This window comes from Chlamydotis macqueenii, chromosome 4 (assembly GCF_036417535.1).
Source record: "Chlamydotis macqueenii isolate bChlMac1 chromosome 4, bChlMac1.mat, whole genome shotgun sequence".
In the NCBI taxonomy this organism is placed as follows: domain Eukaryota; kingdom Metazoa; phylum Chordata; class Aves; order Otidiformes; family Otididae; genus Chlamydotis; species Chlamydotis macqueenii.
The window spans coordinates 8,077,030-8,100,907 of NC_141559.1; the positions used below are offsets into that span (position 1 = coordinate 8,077,030).

The following is a 23,878-nucleotide window of genomic DNA, read 5'->3' on the forward strand; positions in this document are numbered from 1 at the left end:
AGGCACCAGGTTACCATTTTAACAACTAAATCAGGGTGATAGTTCTATCAGTAAGGTTTAAATCACTAAGTGTAGGAGCACGCATTAAAAATTGCAACAAATAAAGGAAACATACTTAAGAAAAAAAAGGAGAGAGAAAATGGTTTACTTTTAGATATGCTGGAGGGCTAGACTGTGGAAGAAGAGAGAACATAAAAAGGACTATTTACAGCAAATTCCAGTTATGAATGCTTCAGGCTGGAAGCAAACATTTAAGGCAAGTTACACCTTTGTGTGATTTTTTTTTTTTTTTTTATGTTTAAACCTTCTCAGTACTGTCAACTGTTTACAAACACAGTTACGTGAAAAGAATCGCCTTTGTCTTAAATATTTCTGCTGCAGAAAAAATGTCTCCCAGGTGTCCAAAACTGTATAAAATAGCCCCCCTTCAGGATTCCAAATCTGTCATTTCCTACAGCACAGTGGGATTTTATCGGAAACTGGTAAAATCATTAAGTTGTCAGTCCTGAGCTATTGCAGAGTGACAGGATAGAAAGTCTCCTAATGCAGCAAGGTAACCGTAGAGTAATGCTTAAGTAACAAGCAGGAACATTTGACTAACATTAGAAAATAAATTGTATGAACTCTGGGCCAAGTAAAATATATTCTCAAATATCTAGCCCTTCAGCTGGGGTTGTAGCTTGGCTTTCACAGCACATAGCGATGTAAGTTAGGGAGATTATGCTGATTGAGCTCAGAAGAAAAAAATAATTTCATTTTTTTGTTGTTGATATTCAGAAGGAAAATACGTATGCGTGTGATGGCATACAGACCAGCCAGCTTATTATTATTTCTATGAATTGTTTCATTTATACAGGGAATGGAACTGCAGACTGATGTTTCTCGGGAGAAGCGGTTTGCTCGTTATGTATGGAAGGAAATTCAAGATAAGCTTTCATTAAAAATAGCAAATTGAACAATTTAGGGGTACTGTAGGGCATGATTTAGGGCTAAGAGCTATGAATTCATTTGGTCAATACAATGTCAGCTCACAGCATGTCTTTGGAAATAGCATGGAGATTTCAACAGGATGTTGTTAATGAACTTAGTTGCAGCAGGAAAAAAGCCTTTGCAGAGTAACGACGTACTGATAGCTATTGCTGTTTGCTGGGCTTCTGTAGAGGAGTCTACATCAAAAATATAAACCAAGGTATTTTTTAAAAGTGACATTTGATTTACATTTGCCGTAAAACCGTAGCACACATCTAGTTAAAACATGAGAAGCTGATATGTACAGTTTGGAGATAATGTTTATTTTTCTGAAAATTTGTTTTAAGGAATAACTAACAATCAGGGTTGGTTTTTTTTTGCAGAGCATCTGTTGTTAATAAATCACTGTGGGGAAAATTCTTCACTAAACAAGGAATAAAATAAATCCTCCTTTTTAAATCAGAAGGAATTATTTCATTATTTTAGTGAAAGCTTTCGTTAGACTTTTAGAATTTACAAATAAGAGTGCTGTGGTTTGCATTAGTGTAATGACTGAGATGGGTAATGAGGTGACCCTGCTGTTTGGGGCTCAGTGACTTGGAGATAGTGATAACGAGGAAGGCTGCTCTAAGTGCTGGTGACACCTGGTACTTCTCAGAACGTCAGCTTGGTCCCACTGTGGGTATCCACGTGTTTCACCATTACCAACATGGGGTGGGGCAAGCATCCCTCATGGCATATCAGCCTAAGGGTTACCTTCATCACATCCACTTGGTTACTCTTTGAGTATTGTTATTATTTTTATTATTATTATTAGCCCAGAGAAGAGGAGGCTCCAGGGAGACCTTACTGGATCCTTAAAGGGGGCCTACAGGAAAGATGGGGGCAAACTTGTTAGCAGGGCATGTAGCGATAATACGAGGGGTAATGGTTTTAAACTAAGAGAGGGTAGATTTAGAGTAGATATAAGGAAGAAATTTTTTACAATGAGGGTGGTGGAACACTGGAACAGGTTGCCCAGAGAGGTGGTGGATGCCCCATCCCTGGAAACATTCAAGGCCAGGTTGGATGGCGCTCTGAGCAACCTGATCTGGTTGGAGATGTCCCTGCTTCTTGCAGGAGGGTTGGACTGGATGGCCTTTGAAGGTCCCTTCCAACCCGAACCTTTCTATGATTCTGTTATTGAGTGGTTGGTTATTATTTTTGACTAGTAATCTCAGTGTTTGTACTCCCAGCTTTTGTAACATGCTTTTTACCAAGTTCAAGCAATATGTCAATGTCACGGTCAAGCCCCTGAAGGAATGCCCTTTGTGTTTGGAGGGGGCAGCTCTCTGTTCAGATCAAGAATAGGATACAATGCGAGCCAAAATAACTGCTGTTTCAAGGAGTAAAACAAACAAACATTAACGAAACCCTACCCAAATCTGAACACTTTGTGTTTAACTGGTTCTTTGTATGAAGCAGTCGATTAGCTCACTCTCTGTTAGTATCCACGTCTTGGTCTTCACTATGTTGATGCAGGATGTAGCTGATCAGTGGCTCTGAAGCACCTCGCGATCCCGAGCAACATAGTAAGATACCAGTGCTCCAATCTAGCCAAGTCTTTGCTGTAATATATTTAATAATAAATATTTAGTGTGGTTGGGGACTACAACCTTGCAATATTCAACATATTTTTGTGTGTGTGGCTTTTTCAGGCAGCATCACTGACGGTGGATTCCTGCTCTGAGGACCAGGAGCCAGGCTACTGCACTGTTAGCAATGTTGCTGTTTCTACCGACTGGTAAATAATTCTTCCTTTTGTGGGATTTTTTTTTTTTTTTTTAGTAAAATGACAAAGAAATAACCCTTTAAAGAGGGAGAAATTTGGAGTGATTATTGCATTCCCTTAGCCCAGCCTTAAGCAGAGGATAGATAACTCACCTGCTCTCCTTCAGAGGCATGCAAAGGCAAGGCTGCAAAGTGTCATTTTTTCCCATCTTTGCAGAAACAAATTAAATTTTCTACATGTGCTGCTGCTTGCTAACTCAGACTACATTTCTGCATGGAGTTTATTCATGACAAGAAGTTTATTCAGAAATCCCCAGTTCTCGGCTCTGTCTCTGTCCCCAGGCTCTGGTGGCACACAAGAAACATTTACTGTCTAATGCTGTGAGATTTCACATCCTACTCTTTCTAGAGTTAACAAATCAGAATTTCAGATGCTTATAATTACTGACATCTTGTAAATCTTAGTTAGACAGTAAAACACAAATGTATTTGTTATAATCAACTGGCTCTTAAATATATGGCACTACTCTTTGAAGATCTACAGTATTTACTGCTACAAATCTTCAGCAAGCCTCCTCTGCTTTTACATTTTGTGTGGCATCCATCTTGCCAAAACCAGGCTCAGACTCAAAATGGTATTACTCTAGCAGCACCTATGTTTCATTCCAGTGTTTAGTTTGGGGCTTTGATTTGGAGTCTTGTATTTATTTATTTATTTATTTAAACTACACCTCTCATTTCTTATAAAGCTGTAAGAAATAACATCACCTTGATTACTGCTTTCTTTAAAAAAAAATAAAATAAAGTCATTACTTGGACGTTGTTTTCAGTAATTTCCAAATGTCATCTTTTACAGTTTTAGTTTCTCCAACATTGGCCAGTACAGAGAATAAACCTTATTTTGTGTGTTTACTGTAACTAACTCAGAAGCCTTTCAGTTGCATCTTTAGATCCTCTTTGGAGATAACAGTAACTTTAATCCCAATCACTTTGGCTAATTTCTTACAAAAATCAGTCGTATTTCCTGTCACATGTGGTTTCCCCACTGGCAAAGGCATTATATCTTTGTGAAGTAATAAATCCATCTTCCAGCTATTTGAGTATCATCTACAATTTAAACGATAATTGAGTAAAAAAACATATTCATTATCATTTCAAGCATGCTGCTCATTCAAGTGAATAGAAATTTTGACATGCAATAACTGAGTGTGAATTTAGAGTCATACCCATTATAACTGTTACTTCAAGCGCTGCTGATCTCTGTCTCCCCTTCTAAATGTAAAATACCAGTTTTGGAAGAGGAATTTTAACTACAGACTGTAGCTGTAGTTCACACAGCTCACACAGTTCCTGTGTTGTCATTGCTACCTTAATGTTTGATACTCATAAATTATTTTTCTGACTCTTTCATAGGACTCTTGATGTACAACCAAATCGAGTTACTGTTGGTGGCATCAGGTCTGTGGAGCCCATCCTTCAAAGGAGAGGACAGGTGGAAAGCCATGATTTTGTGGGCTGTATAATGGAGTTTGCAGTCAACGGACGTCCCCTGGAGCCCAGCCAGGCTTTGGCAGCTCAAGGAATCTTAGATCAGTACGTCTGCTATATATGGCATTGAATGGACTTCATTTACAATAAAGGAAGCCATCATGAAAGTCAGATGCTATTCCATTCAGAAATTTCTTGTAAAAAAAATTGCTGTAGAACTTATTGTAAAGTGTGAAAAATTTAAGAAGAAAGTGAATTTGGATGAAAGGTTCACAAAAGATTACAGAGGCTTCAAAAAAAGCGAAATAATTACATTTCTATTGCCAATTATTATTAATGTTCCTTTGCAGGCTGAAATAGAGTAGCTGTGTTACTGGGTTTCTTTATAAATTCCACCTGGGCTTGACTGTACTCATATGGTTCACAAAACCTCTACTCCCTCTTGTTTCTTTTTAATCCACAATGTCTGTTCCAGCACTTTGCCTCTCAAGTATCACTGAATTTCCCTCATATCCTCCGAGTGGTCTTTCAGAAATGATGGACTATCTGATTCAATTGTTTTTTCCATCTCGGTGTTTGAAGTCACAGCTGTAGCAACGCCCAGATTTGCTAGCTCACCCTTCCTCTTTCAACCCCCAAGTTTGTGCTGTTTGTTGTGATAAGAAGTCTCTGGACGTCTGCAGCATAAAAAGCACATAAGAGTTTCTTCTTCTCTTGCTTAACAGATAATAGGAGTTTCACTATCTCTGAATTCCTTTCTTTTTCATAACAGTTATAACTTAATGCTGAAAATTGAGATCTGTTTAGAAACATGAGCTGTGTATGGAAATGAGCCTCTCTGTTTTAGCATTTCTGGGGGGAAGGATGCTTTCCAGCACATTTTCTCTGCTTATTTTTGCCTATGTTCTTCAACATCTACTTTTTGGATTTGTTTCAGATGCCCCAGACTAGAAGGCGCTTGCGCGACCAGCCCCTGCCAACATGGTGGCACCTGTGTTGATCACTGGTCGTGGCAGCAGTGTCACTGCAAAGATGGACTGACGGGAAAACACTGTGAAAAATGTATGGAGAAGGTTTTACTGTTTTTTCTCTTTAATGTACACCTAACTATGGTTTAGCCAAATGCCATTAAGAGTTCCTTTTCAGGGGCATGGATAATGAATTTTATAAAATAATGAAAACAAGCAGCATGCTTGCCTCTTAAATAATTTTGAAGGAAAAGTCCACAATGGACTATTGTCCTTTCATCAGCTAAAAATAGCAACAAGTTACATATATTACGTTTTCTGGTCTGTATATCACATTTCAGGTAACTTGCACTCATTTAAACCTATTGCTTCCCAGTAATGTATAACCGGTAACTAAAATAAAGCTATCCCGAAGGAGGGATTTGTCTGCTATGGGGAGGTAGGAGGTTAAGGGAAAACCCTTCCCTTCACATAGACATTGTGTGCATGTGCTTACAGCTTCTCAGAACCGTAGGCCATTTTCTCAAATGACCGTCAGATTATATGCAAGAAAATATGGTAAATGTAAATAAAAGCAAGCCATTTACACTCTGGGGTTATTAACTCACATATGGATAGCTCTGTAAATCTAGGAGAGCAAAGTGATTTATTTTCATGTAGTTGTAATATAATAACTGGGCTTTGTTTTCTTACATGTCCCATTATTGTTTAGCTGATTTATATGCTTTTATTGCACCAGTTTACAAAAGAACTTAGCCATAATTTTAACAGCATTTGGTAGTCAATGCTCTGCCATTTTTTATTATTTTTTTTTTAATGCCGTAACAAATAGAAAGTCATTATCTCTGCCCTGAAGAGCTTAGAGTTCAATATATCATGAAACCCCGCTTGCAGTAATGGAAACAGTAACATCCCTGGGAAGGAATTACAGTTCTCGGAGCCAAGTTTTTTTCCCTACTCCTTCACTTGTTCCCTAGCGAGTTTTAATTTACTGTTGACTGATAGCAGCAGTAAATTACTAGCACACTCCCACTCTCAAACACACATTCTGGTTGAAGCCAAAGAATAGAGGGGCTGATTGCCATTCACTCCTGCTCTCCCCCCTGACCTGCTCTGAACTTGATCTCTGCTCTGAAAGAAAATGGTCTTTATTAGGCAGATGATCGCTATAGCTGTAACGAGCTGTGCACTCAGTAATTCCCTGTCTTTGTCCCAGATATTACTGCCGACACTGCATTATCGCTAGAAGGCAAAGGACGACTCGACTACCACATGAGCCCGAACAAGAAGCGAGAATACATGATGAGACATGGCGCTCGAGGCACTGGCCCAGGACCCCCGAACGCGAACCGCTTGGAAGTGAAGTTCAGGACAAGAAGCGAGAATGGCGTTTTAGTTCACATCCAGGAAAGCAGCAACTTCACTACCGTGAAGGTAAGATTACAGCTAATGCTGAGTTTGATTTGATTGGACTGCCTCATACATGGTGATCAAAATCACATTTTTCCATTACTCTCGCTGTTTCCTTTATGAAATATAAGGTCTTTAACTGAGGCTAGGCACTGCTCCAGTGTCATTCATCTTCTCAACAATTCCCTTGCTATTTGCCAAGGTATCAGAATATCTTGATGGTTTTGTATCTATCTAATCAGTTTTGTCTAGACTCCAAATAGTGACTCTTTTAAGACCACAGGAACAGTACTCCTTGCCATATTTGTTATCATCATTGAGTTACACTCTACAGAACAAATTGTTTCATTATTGGACTTTTATCTTCGGATTTTTCAGGCCTGGAACCCAGACCCTCCTTAAATTAGCAAAGAATTGCCAAAAGTTTTCATTAATTCCTACTAGCATGGCTCATGCTTATCGAACTAGGAAGTGAGGAATAACTTGAATTCACGAGGCTGTGCATAGACCAATGGCAATATCAAATTATTTTGAGATAGCTAGCTGAATTAATGCTTCAAATGCCACATAGTTTTGGGGTTTTTTTCCCAAAGAGTTTATTGCTGCAGAAGTTACCTTTCTCAAGAGAAAGCGATGGTTCTATTCCTGGCTATGACTCAGTCCATTTACTCGTAACTCTAAATGAGTACAGCAGTGATGTTGGCAGGCCCCTTTATTGGGTTGGTGTAAGCTCCAAGTTTCCTTGACTGCTGTAAGGCTTTCCAAGATTTTTTTCCCTGACTTTTAAAGAAACTCATACAGAAATTCACACTTTCTAAGCTTCAGCCCCATCGATATTCACCACCTGCCCGAGCAGAGGTACAGAGCTTTCCTGACACACCGGCTGTGTTTGAGAAGCAAGGCTGCGTTACTTCCCCAGCATATATGCTTTTACCACATCATTTGATAGGAAGTTTCTGCCTCAGTCATATTAGCAGATAAGATCTCATTACTTGGAGTTCTGGAAAGAAAAAAACCAAATACTACCTTTTTCTGCCTAGTAGAATTTGCTAGGTCAGCTCTACAAGCATTATTAAAAAACAAAACAAAAAGAGAGTTGCCTTTCCTGGCTGAAAGCACTAGTGGTATGTTTATGCAAACACTCTTATTGTTGTTAATTTTGGTGAAGTTATACAAGCAAGTAGATGGTGTCAAGTCCCAGACCCAGCTGTGCAAGGGCAAAGAGCGGAGGTTTGCCTAGTAACAGGTGCAGCAGTTGGAGGAAGGAGAGGTAACATTACTGTTCTGGTTATTGCCAAAAAGTTCCCACGTGATGCTAGTTAATAAAACTGTAGTAATTTAACTGGACTTAGTACACTATGGCTTCTGCGGCACCGCTCATACCTGGAGTAAGTATCACGACGAGCACTTCCCTCGGCGGTGGTCCAAGATGTCAGTGAAGCCAACCCACATGTAGGTCTCCCTGGCATCCCAGTCCACTCCTGGTGCAGAAGATGAGCTTTAAGGACTTCTGTTTACAACTCTTTTGTCAGTCTTCAAAACAGACAATTTGATTACTTGATTTTGGGGTCTTTTAATATGCTTGTTATCCCTAAGTGTAAGCATTCAGAGAAAACCCACCATGTGTGTTTTTAATATTAAAAAAAAAAGAAAAAAAAAGCTACAAGTCCTGCGGCTACTTCCATGCCTGCACATTTTTCCACTCATAGTTTACAGGTTTTGCTGTAGATGAGATTGGGGTGAAGTTAGAGAAATAGTAGTAAATCAAACTCACTGAGATTGCAAGAGGCTAATTCACTAAATGATGGATGTAAACTCCCTCCAAAGAACCTAGGAGAGGTCTTTATGATATAAAGGGATTCTTAATACAGGAAAGATAGAAAAACTAGCATATTAAGTTAAACAACAGTCAAATTCAGATGGAAATTGACCCCCCAAAACTGCACAAAAAGGAAGAGAATAGGGGATTCCTTATTAGTAAAACTCTTTGTCACAGCTTATTTTGCTACAGCTTATTTTGCTTATGTTGCAACTAATCCAATTAGATGTAATGTGATAAATACAGCAGGTTAAAGGTGAAATTGTCTGCCTTGTTTTAGCTGAAAATCTCATCTGAAAACAGATTAAATTAGTGTAACTGTAGCTCTATGAATTCATAGAATTCCTATATCTGTGAATTGTACGGGTAGAGAATGTGGATTACGTTACCTATATGAGCTAACATATACGTATGTTAGGGTGGTGAGACACTGGCAGCCCAGAGAAGCTGTGGATGCCCCATCCCTGGAAGTGTTCAAGGTCAGGTTGGATGTGGCTTGGAGCGACCTCATCTAGTGAGACGTGTCCCTGCCCACGGCGGGGGGGGGTGGACTTGGATGATCTTTAAAGGTCCCTTCCCACCCAAAACATCCTGTGATTCCGTGCACATGCTGAGTTGCAGGAATAAATCAGAGCATAACTCGTTTCAATGATATCTCATCCAGTGGGCCATAAATCTGTAAAGACTGGTGTTCAGATTTAAGACAGATAAAAAGCAATTTGTTCAGTAAAGGAGACTCAGAATATTAGTAAAGTTGAATCATCCTTGTAGTTGGGAATATGTTTGCTTTAGTTTTTCATTCTTTTCATTATATTCTACTTGTCAGTTGCTCTGCCATTTAATAAAAGCTAGAAATGAGTGTTACTCAATATTGTCAGCATCAGCATTTGTTTCAAATTTAGAAATGTGTTCTGCTTCAAGGAACTGAGACAAACATTCCTTGTTTTTTCCTGGTTGAAGAAGTCATGGACCAGTCTTGTCTCTGGAAATTTTATTTTCCAAATGCCATTAGTGTATTACTTATGATTCTGTTACCATTAGTCACATGCAATTTTAAAGAAACAGAAACAGAGCTAAAGAGCCATAAATCATATGGAAAATATCAGTTACTGACAGGTAAATAATTATACAATTATTCTCTAATGTGGAATTAGAAGCTATGATTCTGTGCTAAGTCTTTCCATAAGCTTAGAGGATGTTATCTGACATGATATGTTTCTTTTTGCTTGCATAAAGACCAAAATACAAGCTGGTACTTTCATGGAAAGTAAAAGACTGAATAAGACTAAAAAAACAATTACAGGTTACAGATGTAGATATATGTATATATTCTGCCCAGTTAATTTTTTTTTATAAATCCTTTTGATTGTGGCAAATGTTGCTTAATATGTCACAGTAGTCTGTGTGACTGTATTTCCAAATGTAGGATTTTCTTTGTGCTGTGTGATAGTTTATATGTGTGCCACCTGTGTTTGCCGGTGTCAGAAGCATCCTATCTCTGAGGGGCAGCTTTATCAAAGAGTCCCTCCAACAATACGTTTTCAAATGGTCCAGATTACTGCATTTATAAATGAAGCGTGTGCACGTATTAACCATTGTATTTCTTGACCCAAATGGAGTACGTGCTAGATAGATATGTCCAGTTCAGGCTGCTGCCAAGACAAGAGGATGGTCTTACAGCCGTATTAAAGCTGACCTGTATGAACAAAGTCCTCAGCTTGCATCACTGAAGAAGTAAATCGAGAGCATATAGCAGTTTCTGGAAACAAGAACAGCATTCTTGTAGCTGGTGTGTCACCTCACAGTTCTTCCCAAGTGAACATTGTTTTTCCTGGAACAAAGCATGCGAGGCTTAGAGAGCTTTCAACAAACTGGGGGCTTCGACCTCTCCTGGACTACACGCGTGCACGTTCTGCGTGCTCGTGTTGCAGATCACGGACCAACCAAGCCACAGAGAGGAACACGGGAGGGAAAATAGCTGTCTCATTTAATGTGTATGATCAAATGTGCAGAGTCTGGAAGGAAACTTGCAACGAGTTGCAGAGCAACCCTGTATAAGCTGTACACAAGTCTGTATGCCCTTAGGAGGTCAACTGATGTACTCAACTCCTGTGCAATACTTGAGGAGCTGGCAGATTTGGATGTTGGGTTTTTTTTAAAACTCCTGTATCTTAAATGCAGAATTTGCACGGATCTCATTTTGAGATTGTTTAATATTGAGTTGATAAGAAGCTTGAAGTCCTGCATCTCATGATTCAGTAGAATTGTAAGGCGTCATTCCTAGAGGAAAAGCCAAAAAAATCTTCATAGAATTTAATAGTACCTTTTTTTTTTCAGCAGCTCGCAAGTTTAAAAGCTGTTTGCTCAAGTAAGCACCATTTGAAAACTCACAAAAAAATAATACACTTTGCAATTCTTCAGGAAGGTTTCTAAAATACCACTATTTTTCTGCAAAATGCAAATTAGTGGCAAAATCAGCTAGGAAATGGGAATTGTGTTCGAATCCTGCCGTGCCGTATATATTCCTACTGTGTCATAATGAAAACTAGATGCAAATCTTTCAGACAAGGACAACATCTGTTTACTCTGCAAAGCATTTTCCACACTTGCATTGAAGAAGGAGGAAGAATTCTTCTCAAATTGGTTAAAACGTTTTGTCATGTGTATGCCCTATTGCTGTCCTCGCAATAGGTTTTTCTATTACGAGACTAGCCGGGGAATGAGTAAATGGCAACTCTAATTTTCTACAGATGCAATGATGTATTTAATGCCAACCAAATCTTTAGTACTAAATAATTAATGCATTTTTAGTACAAAATGATTATTTGGGGAAAAACACATCCAGGCTTTCTATTATAACCAAACCCCTGTGCTACTGTAGCTGTACTGAATAGGCATTACATTGGTGTTGTGTGTATCATTTTAAAATTATGCATTTTCCTTTTTTTTCTGATTAGTTAAAAGGTGGGAAAGTGCATTACGTATCCGATGCTGGAATTGCTGGGAAAGTGGAAAGAAATATCCCAGAAGTGTACGCTGCAGACGGTCAGTGGCATTGGGTACTCATCGAGAAGAACGAGTCTGCTACCATCCTGTCGGTCGACAAGGCTCATAGCCGAGACATTCTGCACACCACGCAAGACTTTGGTGGACTAAACGTTCTTACCATTTCTTTGGGAGGAATCCCATCAAGCCAACCTTTCAAAAACACAGTTGCAGGTATTTTTTTTTTAACTTGTTTCATATAGCACATATAAGCAGATTTGAGCAAAGGGTCTCTATTTCTTAAAGGTTGCAGAGCAGAATGTACTGTAATTCTTTATTAGTAACTAATATATTTGCATACTTTGCCAGGAAAACTGCAAATTGAATGAGTAAGGATTGCAGACTTTGTTCCTTCGGTACACATTGCAGCCTTGTTGTTTCCAAAGCAGGCACTCCATCTGCAGGGCTTCTTGGAGGCGGGGGGTGGGTTTGCTTGCTTATCTGCAAATCAGTTGTTATAATTTTATAATGGAGAAGACGGGATCTATTCTTCACCTGAGTCAGAATCTGGGAAATCAAGGCAAATCTTTTACTAGGGCAAAAGTGCTAATGAGAACTTTGTCTCTGTAGGGGTTTGCTAAGTACTGCAGGATATAGCCTGTTTTTAATACGATTAAAATATTTCTGAAACTCCAACTTCCTCCTCCTTTATCCTGCTGTCAAATGAAGAATGGGATTTATTCCTAAGCAACGAAAACCAAGGACAATAAGGAACCACCCTCTGACCAAAATCTAGCTGTTAAGAAGTAAATCAGTCTCCCTCAAGAGTTAAAGCAACTGTCTTAAACCCCAGCAAAAGTAGATAACATATATTTGATATCATTCCCCCAGTGATGAGTAAAGATGGAAGTGATTTTTAGCTACAAACTGTGAGATACTCCAGACAATGCATGCATAGGTTTCGCAGAGTTTTTATATTGAAAATTCCTCCTGACTTCAAGAATTGTGACCAGATAAAGGGTCTTTGAGTGAAGCAAATGCACATTTCACATTTGTGTATTATGAATTTGTGTGAAATCATGTGAATGCTATGCTTACTTTTACCATTTTTACATGCATGTTTTATGAGCAGTGTATGCTTGGAAAAGTCAGAGGCTTTTAGGAAAGCTGGAAGAAAGACAACTGAGGACGCTAAAATCTCACCACTGCCTGATGCTGTGGCAGGCAAATTAAGAATGTCTGGCTTCCATTAGGAATACACAATCCAAAATCTCTTATTCATATGATTTTATTTTATTTTTATATTGGATTACATTGTGTACGACATACCAAGCATTTACAAGGGGGAGGTATAAAACTCTGCATGAACTCAGAGTCTCAAAAATATCTGCAGTACTGTTCAAGGCAGACAAAAACATACAGGGGTGACAATTCCAGGGCTGTGAAGCTCTAATAGATCCAATAACATTTTCAAGCCCAGGTAGACCTGACAAAATCCCAGTTGCTGTTTATCACATCACTGCTGCAAGGGACCACCAAGCATGCAGCACGGTAATCATCAGTTTTGCTTGGGCTCCCACCTGAACCTAAATCCTCCATTTCCTCTTTATTTGGGAGTGTAAAAACAGGAGAAAATGAAAATATGAGTAATGCTGAAAGAAAATACATCTCTTTCAGAATGGAAATAACACAGAAGTAGCATGCTTGCAAGACTCAGAAGGCTCTTTCATGTCCCTTTACACTGCATGACTTGCATCTCTCAGTGAAATGTATTTGATGTTGATACCCACTCGTATTTCATTTCTGACATCAGAGGGTGTTCAAATTTTAAAACAACGTACTTTGAAGATTATAATCATATAATCCTATAAGTAATATCAGCTCATACAGCTTGAGTGTAGTTGATATTTCATGACAGAGTAAATATTCATAACATTTTTCTCTGTGCGACCCATTTTTACAGAGATTTCCACAATTATTCACAAAGTTACCATTCATAGTGGCTGTTCTTCCATTCGTACGTTTGCAGAAATGAACCTTTTTCTGACCCTACTAACTCATGGGAAATTTGCTCCTGTTTATTCTTTCACCCAAGCGCAATGGTTCAGAACTGAGTAGTGCCACTTTCCTTCTCCATGCTGATTATTTTTATCAATAATAGCTGATAAATTTGGTCTTGAATAATATCCTCCTGTAAACCTGGCACCATGCATGGCATCCCAAGGACAGCCCATCAGAAGTTAAGGAGAAATAAACATGTTTCCTACAGCAACCATGCAAGTGGACATCAAGAGTGTAACTTATACATCTCTGCGTACCATTTTGTCACAGCTCCTAGTAGAGGTCCAGCATAAGGTTGCACTGCCCTAAAAATCTTAGAGAAAGGATTAAGTCTTGGGAACACAGAGAATTATTAGACTGGCAAAAAGGTGGATTTTCCTGTGACCTCACATACAACCACCACACAAAGGCCGGGGATAATCCCATCTCCCTGGGCTCTCACAGCACTGAAACTCAGTGTCGCCACTGACAGGGGTACCACTACAACCAAGCTGTGGAAAGTTTAGGAAGAGGATGCTGAAGATTCAGAGATGTAAAAGTATTCCCATCATTTAGGAGACACCAAGCCAGGAAGCTTAGCTGAAGCACGATGGGCAACTTCAGCTCAGAATGGGGGAAACTGGAAAGCACACAAGCAAAGGGGAATGGAAGCCACTGTTTTCTGCTAGCACAGCCAAGCCAGCTGCACACAGGTTTCTCTCTGTGGATGCTAAAAAGTTGTAGAAATACTGGAAAAATATTTAAGTATAGTAAAAGAAGTAGTTAGAAGGAGTATCTGCTCAAATTCATTTCAAAGACAAGTTTGCCAATGACACCAAGCTGTGTGGTGCCGTTGGCATGCTAGAAGGGAGGGATGTCATCCAGAGGGACCTTGACAGGCTGGAGAGGTGGGCCCATGCCAACCTCATGAAGTTCAACCAGGCCAAGTGCAAGGTCCTGCACCTGGGTCATGGCAATCCCAGGCACAAATACAGGCTGGGCAGGGAATGGATTGAGAGCAGCCCTGAGGAGAAGGACTTGGGAGTGCTGGTCAACGAGAAGCTCAACATGAGCCGGCAATATGCGCCCTGCGGCCCAGAAGGCCAACCACATCCTGGGCTGCATCAAGAGGAGCGTGGCCAGCAGGTCAAGGGAGGTGATTCTCCCCCTCTACTCCGCCCTGATGAGACCCCCACCTGGAGTACTGTGTCCAGTTCTGGAGCCCCCAACACAAGAAGGACATGGACCAGTTGGAGAGGGTCCAGAGGAGGGCCACGAAGATGATAAAAGGGCTGGAGCACCTCTCGTATGAGGACAGGCTGAGAGACTTGGGGCTGTTCAGCCTGGAGAAGAGGAGGCTCCGGGGAGACCTGATAGCGGTCTTCCAGCACCTCAAGGGGGCCTACAAGAAAGATGGGGAGAAACTCTTCAGCAGGGCCTGTTGTGATAGGATAAGAGGGAATGGTTTTAAAATAGAGGGAGGTAGATTTAAATTGGATATTAGGAAAAAAATTTTTACAATGCGAGTTGTAGAACCCTGGAACAGGTTGCCCAGAGAGGTGGTGGATGCCCCATCCCTGGAAACGTTCAAGGCCAGGCTGGATGAGGCTCTGAGCAACCTGGGGGGATGTCCCTGCTTCTTGCAGGGAGGCTGGACTAGATGACCTTTGAAGGTCCCTTTCAACCCTAACCATTCTATGATTCTATGAAATACTATTAGAATCGATGTTTCCCTATGGTAACCAGTTGAATTCTTTGCTTATTTACTGAACGATGGAGCCTTTCATTTATCTTCAGTGAAATGGGTCTGTAAATTGAAAATTGAGTCAGTTTAAGAATACATTTTCAGAAAATATAATGTTTCTGCAAAATCCAACCATTTGCTCATTGCTTAGTATTTTGGCAAAATAATTTGGCTTCACGGGGAAACTACATTATAACGAAGATCTGAGAATATAACCTTCAGACTTCCTTCGATGTGTGGGATAAGCACGCTACAATCACGAAAGTATCCACTGGCATTGCAAAGCTCAGATCTAATCTGCTCAGTGAGAAGCAGAGTTGAGTCTATGTGCGAGCAATGTATTTGTACCTAAAATGCATTTTTTAAATTTTGGTTTATATTATGTTTTTTTCCTCAATTTGAACTTTATTCCCAGTCTCCAAGCTCGATTTAGATACTTCCTAATCGGACAGTAGTTCCTTCTCCTGCACTGCTTATGGAATTCTTAAAAGCTGGATCAACATTTCAAATTATATTTAGGCTTCTGCTTACAATTGCCTGGTTTTTTTCAGATTTAGTGAAGGCAATAGGAACACAAGATCTCTTACAGGCCTTCTAGAAAACAGGATGTGTTAATTTGAGCATCATAATTGCGGGTTTTGGTACATTTTATTTACTCACCTAAGAATATTTTGTTGCTTTGAAATCTTAGTGTTGAAGGTAAAAACCATGATCTGTTTCTGAATTCTTATTTGGCAGACTTAAAAGAACCACAATATCTTAGTGTCATTTATAAATGTGCCATGCATCTACCTTCAGAGAAATTACTTAATTATCTTCTTATCTTTAATCTCCATTTCTATGCACAGCTTAGATGTGAAAATCATTAGTTTTAAAAGGTGCATGTATAGAAGTTATGTCAGAAGCTCCAGGCATGACCAGCCTTTCCTTAATCTTGTTCGGCTTAAAAGTAGATTTCAGTTCCTATCTAATATGAAACCCCCAAAATTATCAAAAGTTTATGAACAAAATAGTCATTACAATGTAAGAGGAAATATTTGAGAAACAACAAAATGTTCCTTACACTGGAGCCTAAATGATTTAGCGCAGATTATCAGATACTGAATCATCTATGAATGGGCCATCCTTCTAGTGAAAAAAGTGGTTACTCAAATATGACACCGTTATGGTTAATATCACAGACATTTGTACATTAATCACAATGCAAGATAAAAATGTAGGGAAGCAATTTTAAGCTCAGTACACGTAAGATTCACTTGTGAAAATGCAGAGGCTTCATGCGTGTGACTAATGGCATGATATACCCTGCATGCTGCTTAAAACCACATCACAAAATAAGGCTGTCACCTCCATTTCAATGGCTTTTCCATTTTGTTCCTTCTGTGTTTGTTTCCCCTTTCATTTCAGAGGGCAAGAGGCACACCGCAGGTCTTGTCATCTGCTGATCAAAAGGTCTCCCCTTTAGCGTGATATTGATGCTCAGAGTGTCTTTGGCCTCTGTTGACAGTCATACTCAGTCTTCAAGTCCTAACATGACTGTTGCTTCTCCTCCTAGGCTTCGATGGCTGCATTTCCTACGTCAAGTATGGTGGGGAGAGCCTTCCTTTCTCTGGCAAGCACAGCCTTGCCACTCTCTCCAAAACGGACCCCTCGGTGAAAATTGGCTGCCGCGGCCCCAACGTCTGTGCCAGCAGTCCTTGCTGGGGCGAACTGATGTGCATCAACCAGTGGTACGCCTACCAGTGCGTCCCACCAGGCGCTTGTGCCTCCAACCCCTGCCAAAATGGAGGCAGCTGCGAGCCCGGGGCGCACGCTGGCTTCACCTGCAGCTGCCCTGAGGCGTACGCAGGACGGACATGTGAGACGGTGGTGGCATGCCTGGGGGTCTCGTGCACCCCGGGCCATGAGTGTAGAGCGGCTATCAACGGTGGCCATGTCTGCCTCCCGTCACCACATCCTGCTGAGCTGTCCCTGCCCCTCTGGGCCGTGCCAGCTATTGTGGGCAGCTGTGCGACAGTCCTGGCACTGTTGGTCCTCAGCCTAATCCTCTGCAACCAGTGCCGAGGAAAGAAGTCGAAAGCCCCAAAAGAGGAGAAGAAAACGAAGGAGAAGAAGAAAAAAGGGAGCGAGAATGTGGCATTTGATGACCCTGACAACATCCCACCCTATGGCGATGACATGACTGTCAGGAAGCAGCCTGAAGGGAACCCAAAACCTGATATCATCGAAAGAGAAAACCCATATCTCATCTACGATGAAACCGACATCCCGCACGCCACGGAGACAATCCCCAGCGCCCCGCTGGCTTCCCCCGAGCCTGAGATCGAGCACTACGACATCGACAACGCCAGCAGCATCGCCCCCTCGGATGCCGACATCATCCAGCACTACAAGCAGTTTCGGAGTCACACGCCCAAGTTCTCCATCCAGAGGCACAGCCCACTGGGCTTTGCACGGCAGTCCCCCATGCCCCTGGGAGCCAGCAGCTTGACCTACCAGCCCGCCTACGGGCAGGGCTTGAGGACATCATCGTTAAGCCACTCAGCGTGCCCTACTCCCAACCCCCTGTCTCGGCACAGCCCCGCACCCTTCTCCAAATCATCAACTTTCTACAGGCACAGTCCGGCGAGGGAGCTGCACCTCGCCATAAGAGAAGGAAGCCCACTGGAGATGCACAATGATGTCTGCCAGCCTGGCATTTTTAACTACGCCACTCGGCTGGGGCGGAGAAGTAAGAGTCCACAGACCATGGCAAGCCATGGTTCCCGACCGGGAAGCCGTCTGAAGCAACCCATCGGGCAGATCCCTCTGGAGTCTGCTCCGCCGGTGGGGCTGTCCATCGAAGAGGTGGAGAGACTGAACACCCCTCGACCCAGAAACCCCAGCATCTGCAGCGCGGACCATGGCCGGTCCTCTTCTGAGGAGGACTGCAGAAGGCCTCTATCCCGGACAAGGAACCCGGCCGATGGTATTCCAGCACCCGAGTCCTCCTCTGACAGTGACTCCCACGAGTCCTTCACCTGCTCGGAGATGGAGTACGACAGGGATAAGCCCATAGCATACACCTCCAGGATGCCCAAGTTATCCCAGGTCAATGAGTCCGATGCGGATGACGAGGACAACTACGGCGCCAGGCTGAAACCCCGGCGGTACCCTGGCCGCCGAGGTGAGGGGGCACCGGTGGGGGCACAGGCACCCACCAGCAGCGCAGGGGAGAGCTCCCTGCCCGTGAAGCTGGGACAGCAAGCGGGAAGCTTCAACTGGGACAACCTCTTGAACTGGGGCCCAGGCTTTGGGCATTATGTGGATGTTTTCAAAGATTTGGCATCACTTCCTGAAAAAACAGCAGCAGCAGCAGCAGCAGCAGCGAGTGAAGACAGCAAAGGTGGTACAACGAAGCCTGTTTCCAAGGACGGGGATGCAGAACAGTATGTATAGGCTTTATCTCCTGGTATTGCCGCAGTGCAAAGCCACGGGGACCGGTCAAACCGTTATATGGTTGCAGAAAAGCAAAGATCAGCATTTGAACCCCAGGCCAGTTTGGTTGGAGGAGACTTTAAAAATAATAACCATTATGCTGCTGAAAGAGACTTAAAACATTTTTTTAATTTAATTATGCTTGGATGAATTTATTTCTCCTGCATGCATTGTATTTGAAAACAAGATATTCGGCATGCAGCCTTCGGAAAGGGTTTCCTATTTACCATTGTTTGGGTTGTGATTCTTAAATTAATAATGCTTTGTTCTCAAAATGAACTAATTTTTTTTTTAATTGTGAAGGATGTGCATATTGTCTCCAGCTACTAATGTGTTTTACGATGCAAGAGTATTGAGGATTTAATTTTCCTTAAGAAGTACACGGAAGAAGGATGGTGAATGAAGGAATAACGGTAGTAAGGTGTCTCAGAAAACGGAGTTACCATATCCTGCAGTTGCTCACATGTAACTTTATGGATGAAATCAGCTTGAATAATTTGCTGGCAACAGTGCTGTAAGTCTTATTCCATACAAGAGGTGCTAGAAGCAGCTCAAGCCAGTCAGCACTTTAGGCATTTGTTCCTTTTCAGCTTGTTTATTTGTTGTTTTGGGTTTTGGTTTTTTTTTTTCTTCCCCTCTTGTCTTTTTGTTTTGTTTTTTGACAAAGTTGTGTGAGAGCTTCTGAATCACTCTGAAACATTTGGGGATGCTTAACCCCGGGCCCTGCCCGCCCCTCAGTGCTTCCAGTGGGAGGGGAGCGATTGGCCTTCGGAGCCCAGCCAAGTAGCCTGGCTCTCGCAGCAGCTCGATCCACGGGAGTGAGGGAAAAACCCTTCGATTTCCACATCTCTTGGCCTCTCATCTTGGCTGTGCTGCTGCCACAGTCTCTGCTTCTCCCCAGATTTCATTTTCCCATCTGTACCATGGAAAGGTAGGAAGAACACTCGCCTACCTCACAGGGGTGTTGCGAGGACTAATTAGTTAACTTGTCTGAAGTGCTTCGACATTATAAAGCACTATAATAAGTATTATCATAATTATTATTAAAGCACTGCCTAGCTTTTGTGACCTTGGAGTGGCATTTTCTGCATTATATGAATTTCTATGATGGAAACTTTGAAGAATTATTTATTGTATAGAAACTTACTGCACTCTAGCATTTTGGAGTGGATATGAGGGAAAACTACTTGTAGATTCATTAATGTAGTTTACTGTTTGTCCCAGATTCCCTGAAGTTTTAGGTAAAGTAGAACCTCACAGAGTCCTTACATCTTCATGCAGATCTGAACCTATTGTACTGTGTAAAAAATCCAAATTTTTTTTTTTTACCTAAGCTGTGTTTTTATATCAATATTTTCCTATGCTGAATAGTTTTCTTACTTTCAGGGAAGGTAAGAAAAATACTTTTTTTACATTTGTTACTTATGTAACATCCATATTTTTCACATTTTGATAAAATTGTAACATACTGTATGCTTTCTACCTGTAAATGCCAATAATAGAATTAAAATATTTATTTAAAATCTTTAGTGTGTGTTACTGGAAACCTCTCATCTTTTCTCTCTCTCTAATTCCCAGTCCTTGATCTTCGCTTTTACTAGCTTTTTATTGGGTTTAAGGGGCAAGATGGTGATGTAAAATTACACATTTGCTGTTCATTCACAGCAAAGGCAGCACTGGTATCACTGTGGAAATTAAATTAATCTCTCTGCAGAGGGGCAGCACAAGCCCGGTGCGCTTCTTGAAGTCCCACTGAGTCCAGTGTGGGACTTACAAAGGGATTAATTAATCTCTTGCAAAGGGATGAATTTAACAAGGCTGAGAGAAGCATTCAGCATCTCTCTCTTGTACTTCATGAGAGACCTTGATATGATTGAAAAACAGCAGGGTTCACCTCTCAGGAAGATGGAGAAGAGATGGTATTGTGGCGTTGTTGAGCCTAAGATAATGTCAAAAAGTACCTAATCAACTTTCAGATTTCTAATAACATAATAAAACTATTTTAGTCCATTTATTAGTAGCAACTGGTTTTACATTTGTTAACCAAGGCATCCACCTCTGCTCAAAGCTGAAGCTTTCCAGTACATAGGTAGGTAGGAGTGTGAGAACAAGAGCTTTCTTTAATAAAGCAGCAGTTGAACAATAAATAACGGCATTCTTGTATATTTATAAGAGAGTAAATCAAACTTAGACAACTTGTTGGAGAATGCAAAGAGTGAAAAAGTTAAGACTGCAGGCAAGAGGTGAGTTCTGAGGTTACACTTTGAATTTATGGCATTTTGTTTAAAAAACTTAGAAAAAGAATAACAATTCAAAGGGATTTTTTATCTCTTGCTCAATTGTTTTAGAGTTTTTTGGTCGGCTTGTCTCAGAACCGACAATGAGGAGCCAACACTTTTTGGCTAAAAATGCTGCCAACTTCATCTTGCCCCACAATAGTGAGCAGATAATGGGCCAAAGTAGCCCACATTTGTATGTAAGTAGTTTCATCTGAAACAACAAGCGATCCAAAAATTATTTTGGAGTTTGAGAAGCTGCTGTAATTAAACATCTGTTAAAAAGCTGTATGTTTAGTTTGAATATTATCCTTTAATACAAACTGCACCACATCCAAGCAGTGATTTTAATAACACATGAAAACTTTAACAAATGAAATCTTTTAAATGTAACCCCAAACATATTGAGAACTGCTTTATGCCAGTTAAGCATTCCGAGATTATCAAAAAGTTTTGTTGAAGGAAAATAATATGCAATGTGGACCTACACAAAAATTATGTTGTAACTTTAATGCAGTTTAGTTTATTGAGTTGTAGTGCATTCCTCTACATTTTGACACTTTCTATGACAGACAAAAGTATATTTTACTGATAGCCTTGTTTCCCTGTTTCTGAAAAGCAGAGATATTTTTGATGCTTAAACATATGATCCCTTTCTGCCTTTATTTTTAATTCTTTCACGATGAGGATCAGAAAGGGCTCCAAGTGAATCATGTGAACCAATCATCCAAGGTTATTAGAGTCCTGAGGAATGAACTGCATAATTCCCTTGGTTCATCATCAGAACTGCACGGTCCTGTTTCAAGATATGGGACATACTATAAGTCACAAATCTGTGGGAAGGAAAACGGTCTGCACTGCTCCCTTTGGTACACAGGAACCTCCAGACACATCTCACGTCAGCAATTTGACATCGTGACCTTTCTGCGAGTAGCTTGCAGAGAGACACTTCTGATTCTTTCCCATGGGATGAGGAGGGAACTGTGCCACTGTCCACCTTCTCCTAGAGGGCTACAGCTGACTATCACTGATGTCTCAGATGGGGATGTTTTCTCCTGATGACTAATCAGATGAAAATGGACAGGGATATGGCAGATTTACTCGGCATTCTCTTTTATACCTATAAAAAGGAAAATATAACAGAGTTTTGAAATATTGTAATTTCTGGTATGGGGATAAATTATTAAAAGAAGTGAAATCTAGATTGGTCTGATTCAAGACCTTCCAATATTTTTCATCAAAGTTCTATGATTTAAACCCACAAAATTAATAGAAAGACACATTACATTAAAAAGTAACGTAAAGTTCCACATTCTGGCAAAAACATCCCCCATCAACAAGCAGATGATGAGTCTATGCTGCAGACCACAACCTGTGTCAGAGAGTGTTGGTTAGCAGTGCAAAATCCAACTGGAGCCACGTTACTCCAGTCTGGAAATGAGAAGGCTTGGAGTGGGAAGGGGATGTGGGATCTTGATGATGAATTCCAAAGCAGAAGATGGAGCCAAACATTCCTAAGAAGTGCACAGCAAAAGGACAAGAGCCGCCGGTCGTCATAAGGTAAATTCCCATGGGATATGATGGAAGCTATTCTGGCAATGGGAGTGGGTAGGAGCTGGAAGAGATTGTCCAGCGGTGTTGTGGCATTCCTGTCCCTGGAAATATTCAAAACTTGCTTAGACAACATACCATTGACTCTCATCTGACTTCATAGACGGCCTTGCTTTCAGCGGGGTGTTGGACCACATCACCTCCAGGGGTTTCTCCCAGCTGGAGTGATCCTGTGATTCCAGTTATGTCCAGCACCCTCCATTTCCCCTTTCTGTTGTTATAGAAAGAAATGGGCGAGATGTGCTGGCCTGGGGCACCACTCGTCTAGCACTGATACATTTGAAGATCTTACCATCAGAGTCACAAGGGAGGAGTACAAGGAGCACTTTGAGCTGATATTAGCATATTAATCTAGCTTCACTACAGCAATTTACTGTATTTAATTTATTTCTTTTGTGTAATGTTGAACATATTTAATTTTTGTCAGCCAGCTCCTACACGTGATTATCTGAAGTGCCCCTGAGATGATGTGCTGTGTGCTTTTACTGGTGACCTCCTGTGCCACTTTGAGAGTACTGTCTTTTTGATTGTATTGTAGGTTGCAGTTATGAAGCATAAAATGCAAATTATAATATTATCCTTCAGTGTAAGTATTTAATTTTAAAATGTTGCCATGGAAAGTGTACTTTCTTAACTGAAATCCATAAAAGACTCTGAATCAGTGTTTTCTGTTGTGGATCTTCTTTTGAAATTTGGGAAGGAGACCGAGGAGAAAAAGATGACTAAGAGAAAAGGTTGCTGTTTTTTGAAGCAGGATTGAGGGAAGAAGAAACTGAAAAGGTTGATCTCTCTGCTTTCTCATCCTAGTAGTTTACTGTTCACCCTTTTATCCTTTTCCATGTCCATCTATGTATTCACTCAACAATCTTTGCTCTGTGAAGTCAGCGCTTTGTTCATCCCACTATATTCACTTTGATTTTCTATAAATAGCACTTAAAGAGGATGACTGGCAGCATGTGTTCAGGTTGTCAGTGAGCATCACAGCCTGTCTTTTTAGAAAATTTGGATATTTGCACTCAATTGGCCTTTCCTATATTTTGTATGCACCTCACCTTTCATTCAGCCAAGCCCTACAAGAGGTTTTTTTTTTCCAGCCAACAAATCCAGTTGGATTCTTAGTCATTTTTACAGCCTTTTTCTTTTTTCCAGTGACTTCCAGGTTTCATCATCCTGCTGTACTGAGATGATCAGCAGCAGATAGTGTTTCTAAGCTGGATTTTGTGTTCAAAAGTACCTTTATCTCTGGCCTTCACAATGTAAATTCTCGAGAGAATCACTCTTCAATTTTATGGCCATGTGTATTTCATTTAGGAGCACGTAC

The 23,878-nt window shown here is 40.9% G+C and overlaps 1 protein-coding gene across 1 annotated transcript in view; it reads left to right on the top strand.

Annotated features, from left to right (window-relative positions):
* The window catches only part of FAT4 (FAT atypical cadherin 4), a 142,641-nt gene extending 122,442 nt beyond the window's left edge, over positions 1 to 20,199 (top strand). The window contains exons 12-17 of the mRNA XM_086746095.1: positions 2,667 to 2,752; positions 4,153 to 4,332; positions 5,165 to 5,289; positions 6,412 to 6,629; positions 11,382 to 11,643; positions 16,749 to 20,199. Of these exons, the coding sequence (XP_086602221.1) occupies positions 2,667 to 2,752; positions 4,153 to 4,332; positions 5,165 to 5,289; positions 6,412 to 6,629; positions 11,382 to 11,643; positions 16,749 to 18,631 (2,754 nt within the window). The 3' untranslated portion in view covers positions 18,632 to 20,199. The remainder of the gene's footprint in view (positions 1 to 2,666; positions 2,753 to 4,152; positions 4,333 to 5,164; positions 5,290 to 6,411; positions 6,630 to 11,381; positions 11,644 to 16,748) is intronic.
* The last annotated feature ends 3,679 nt before the right edge of the window (positions 20,200 to 23,878 follow it).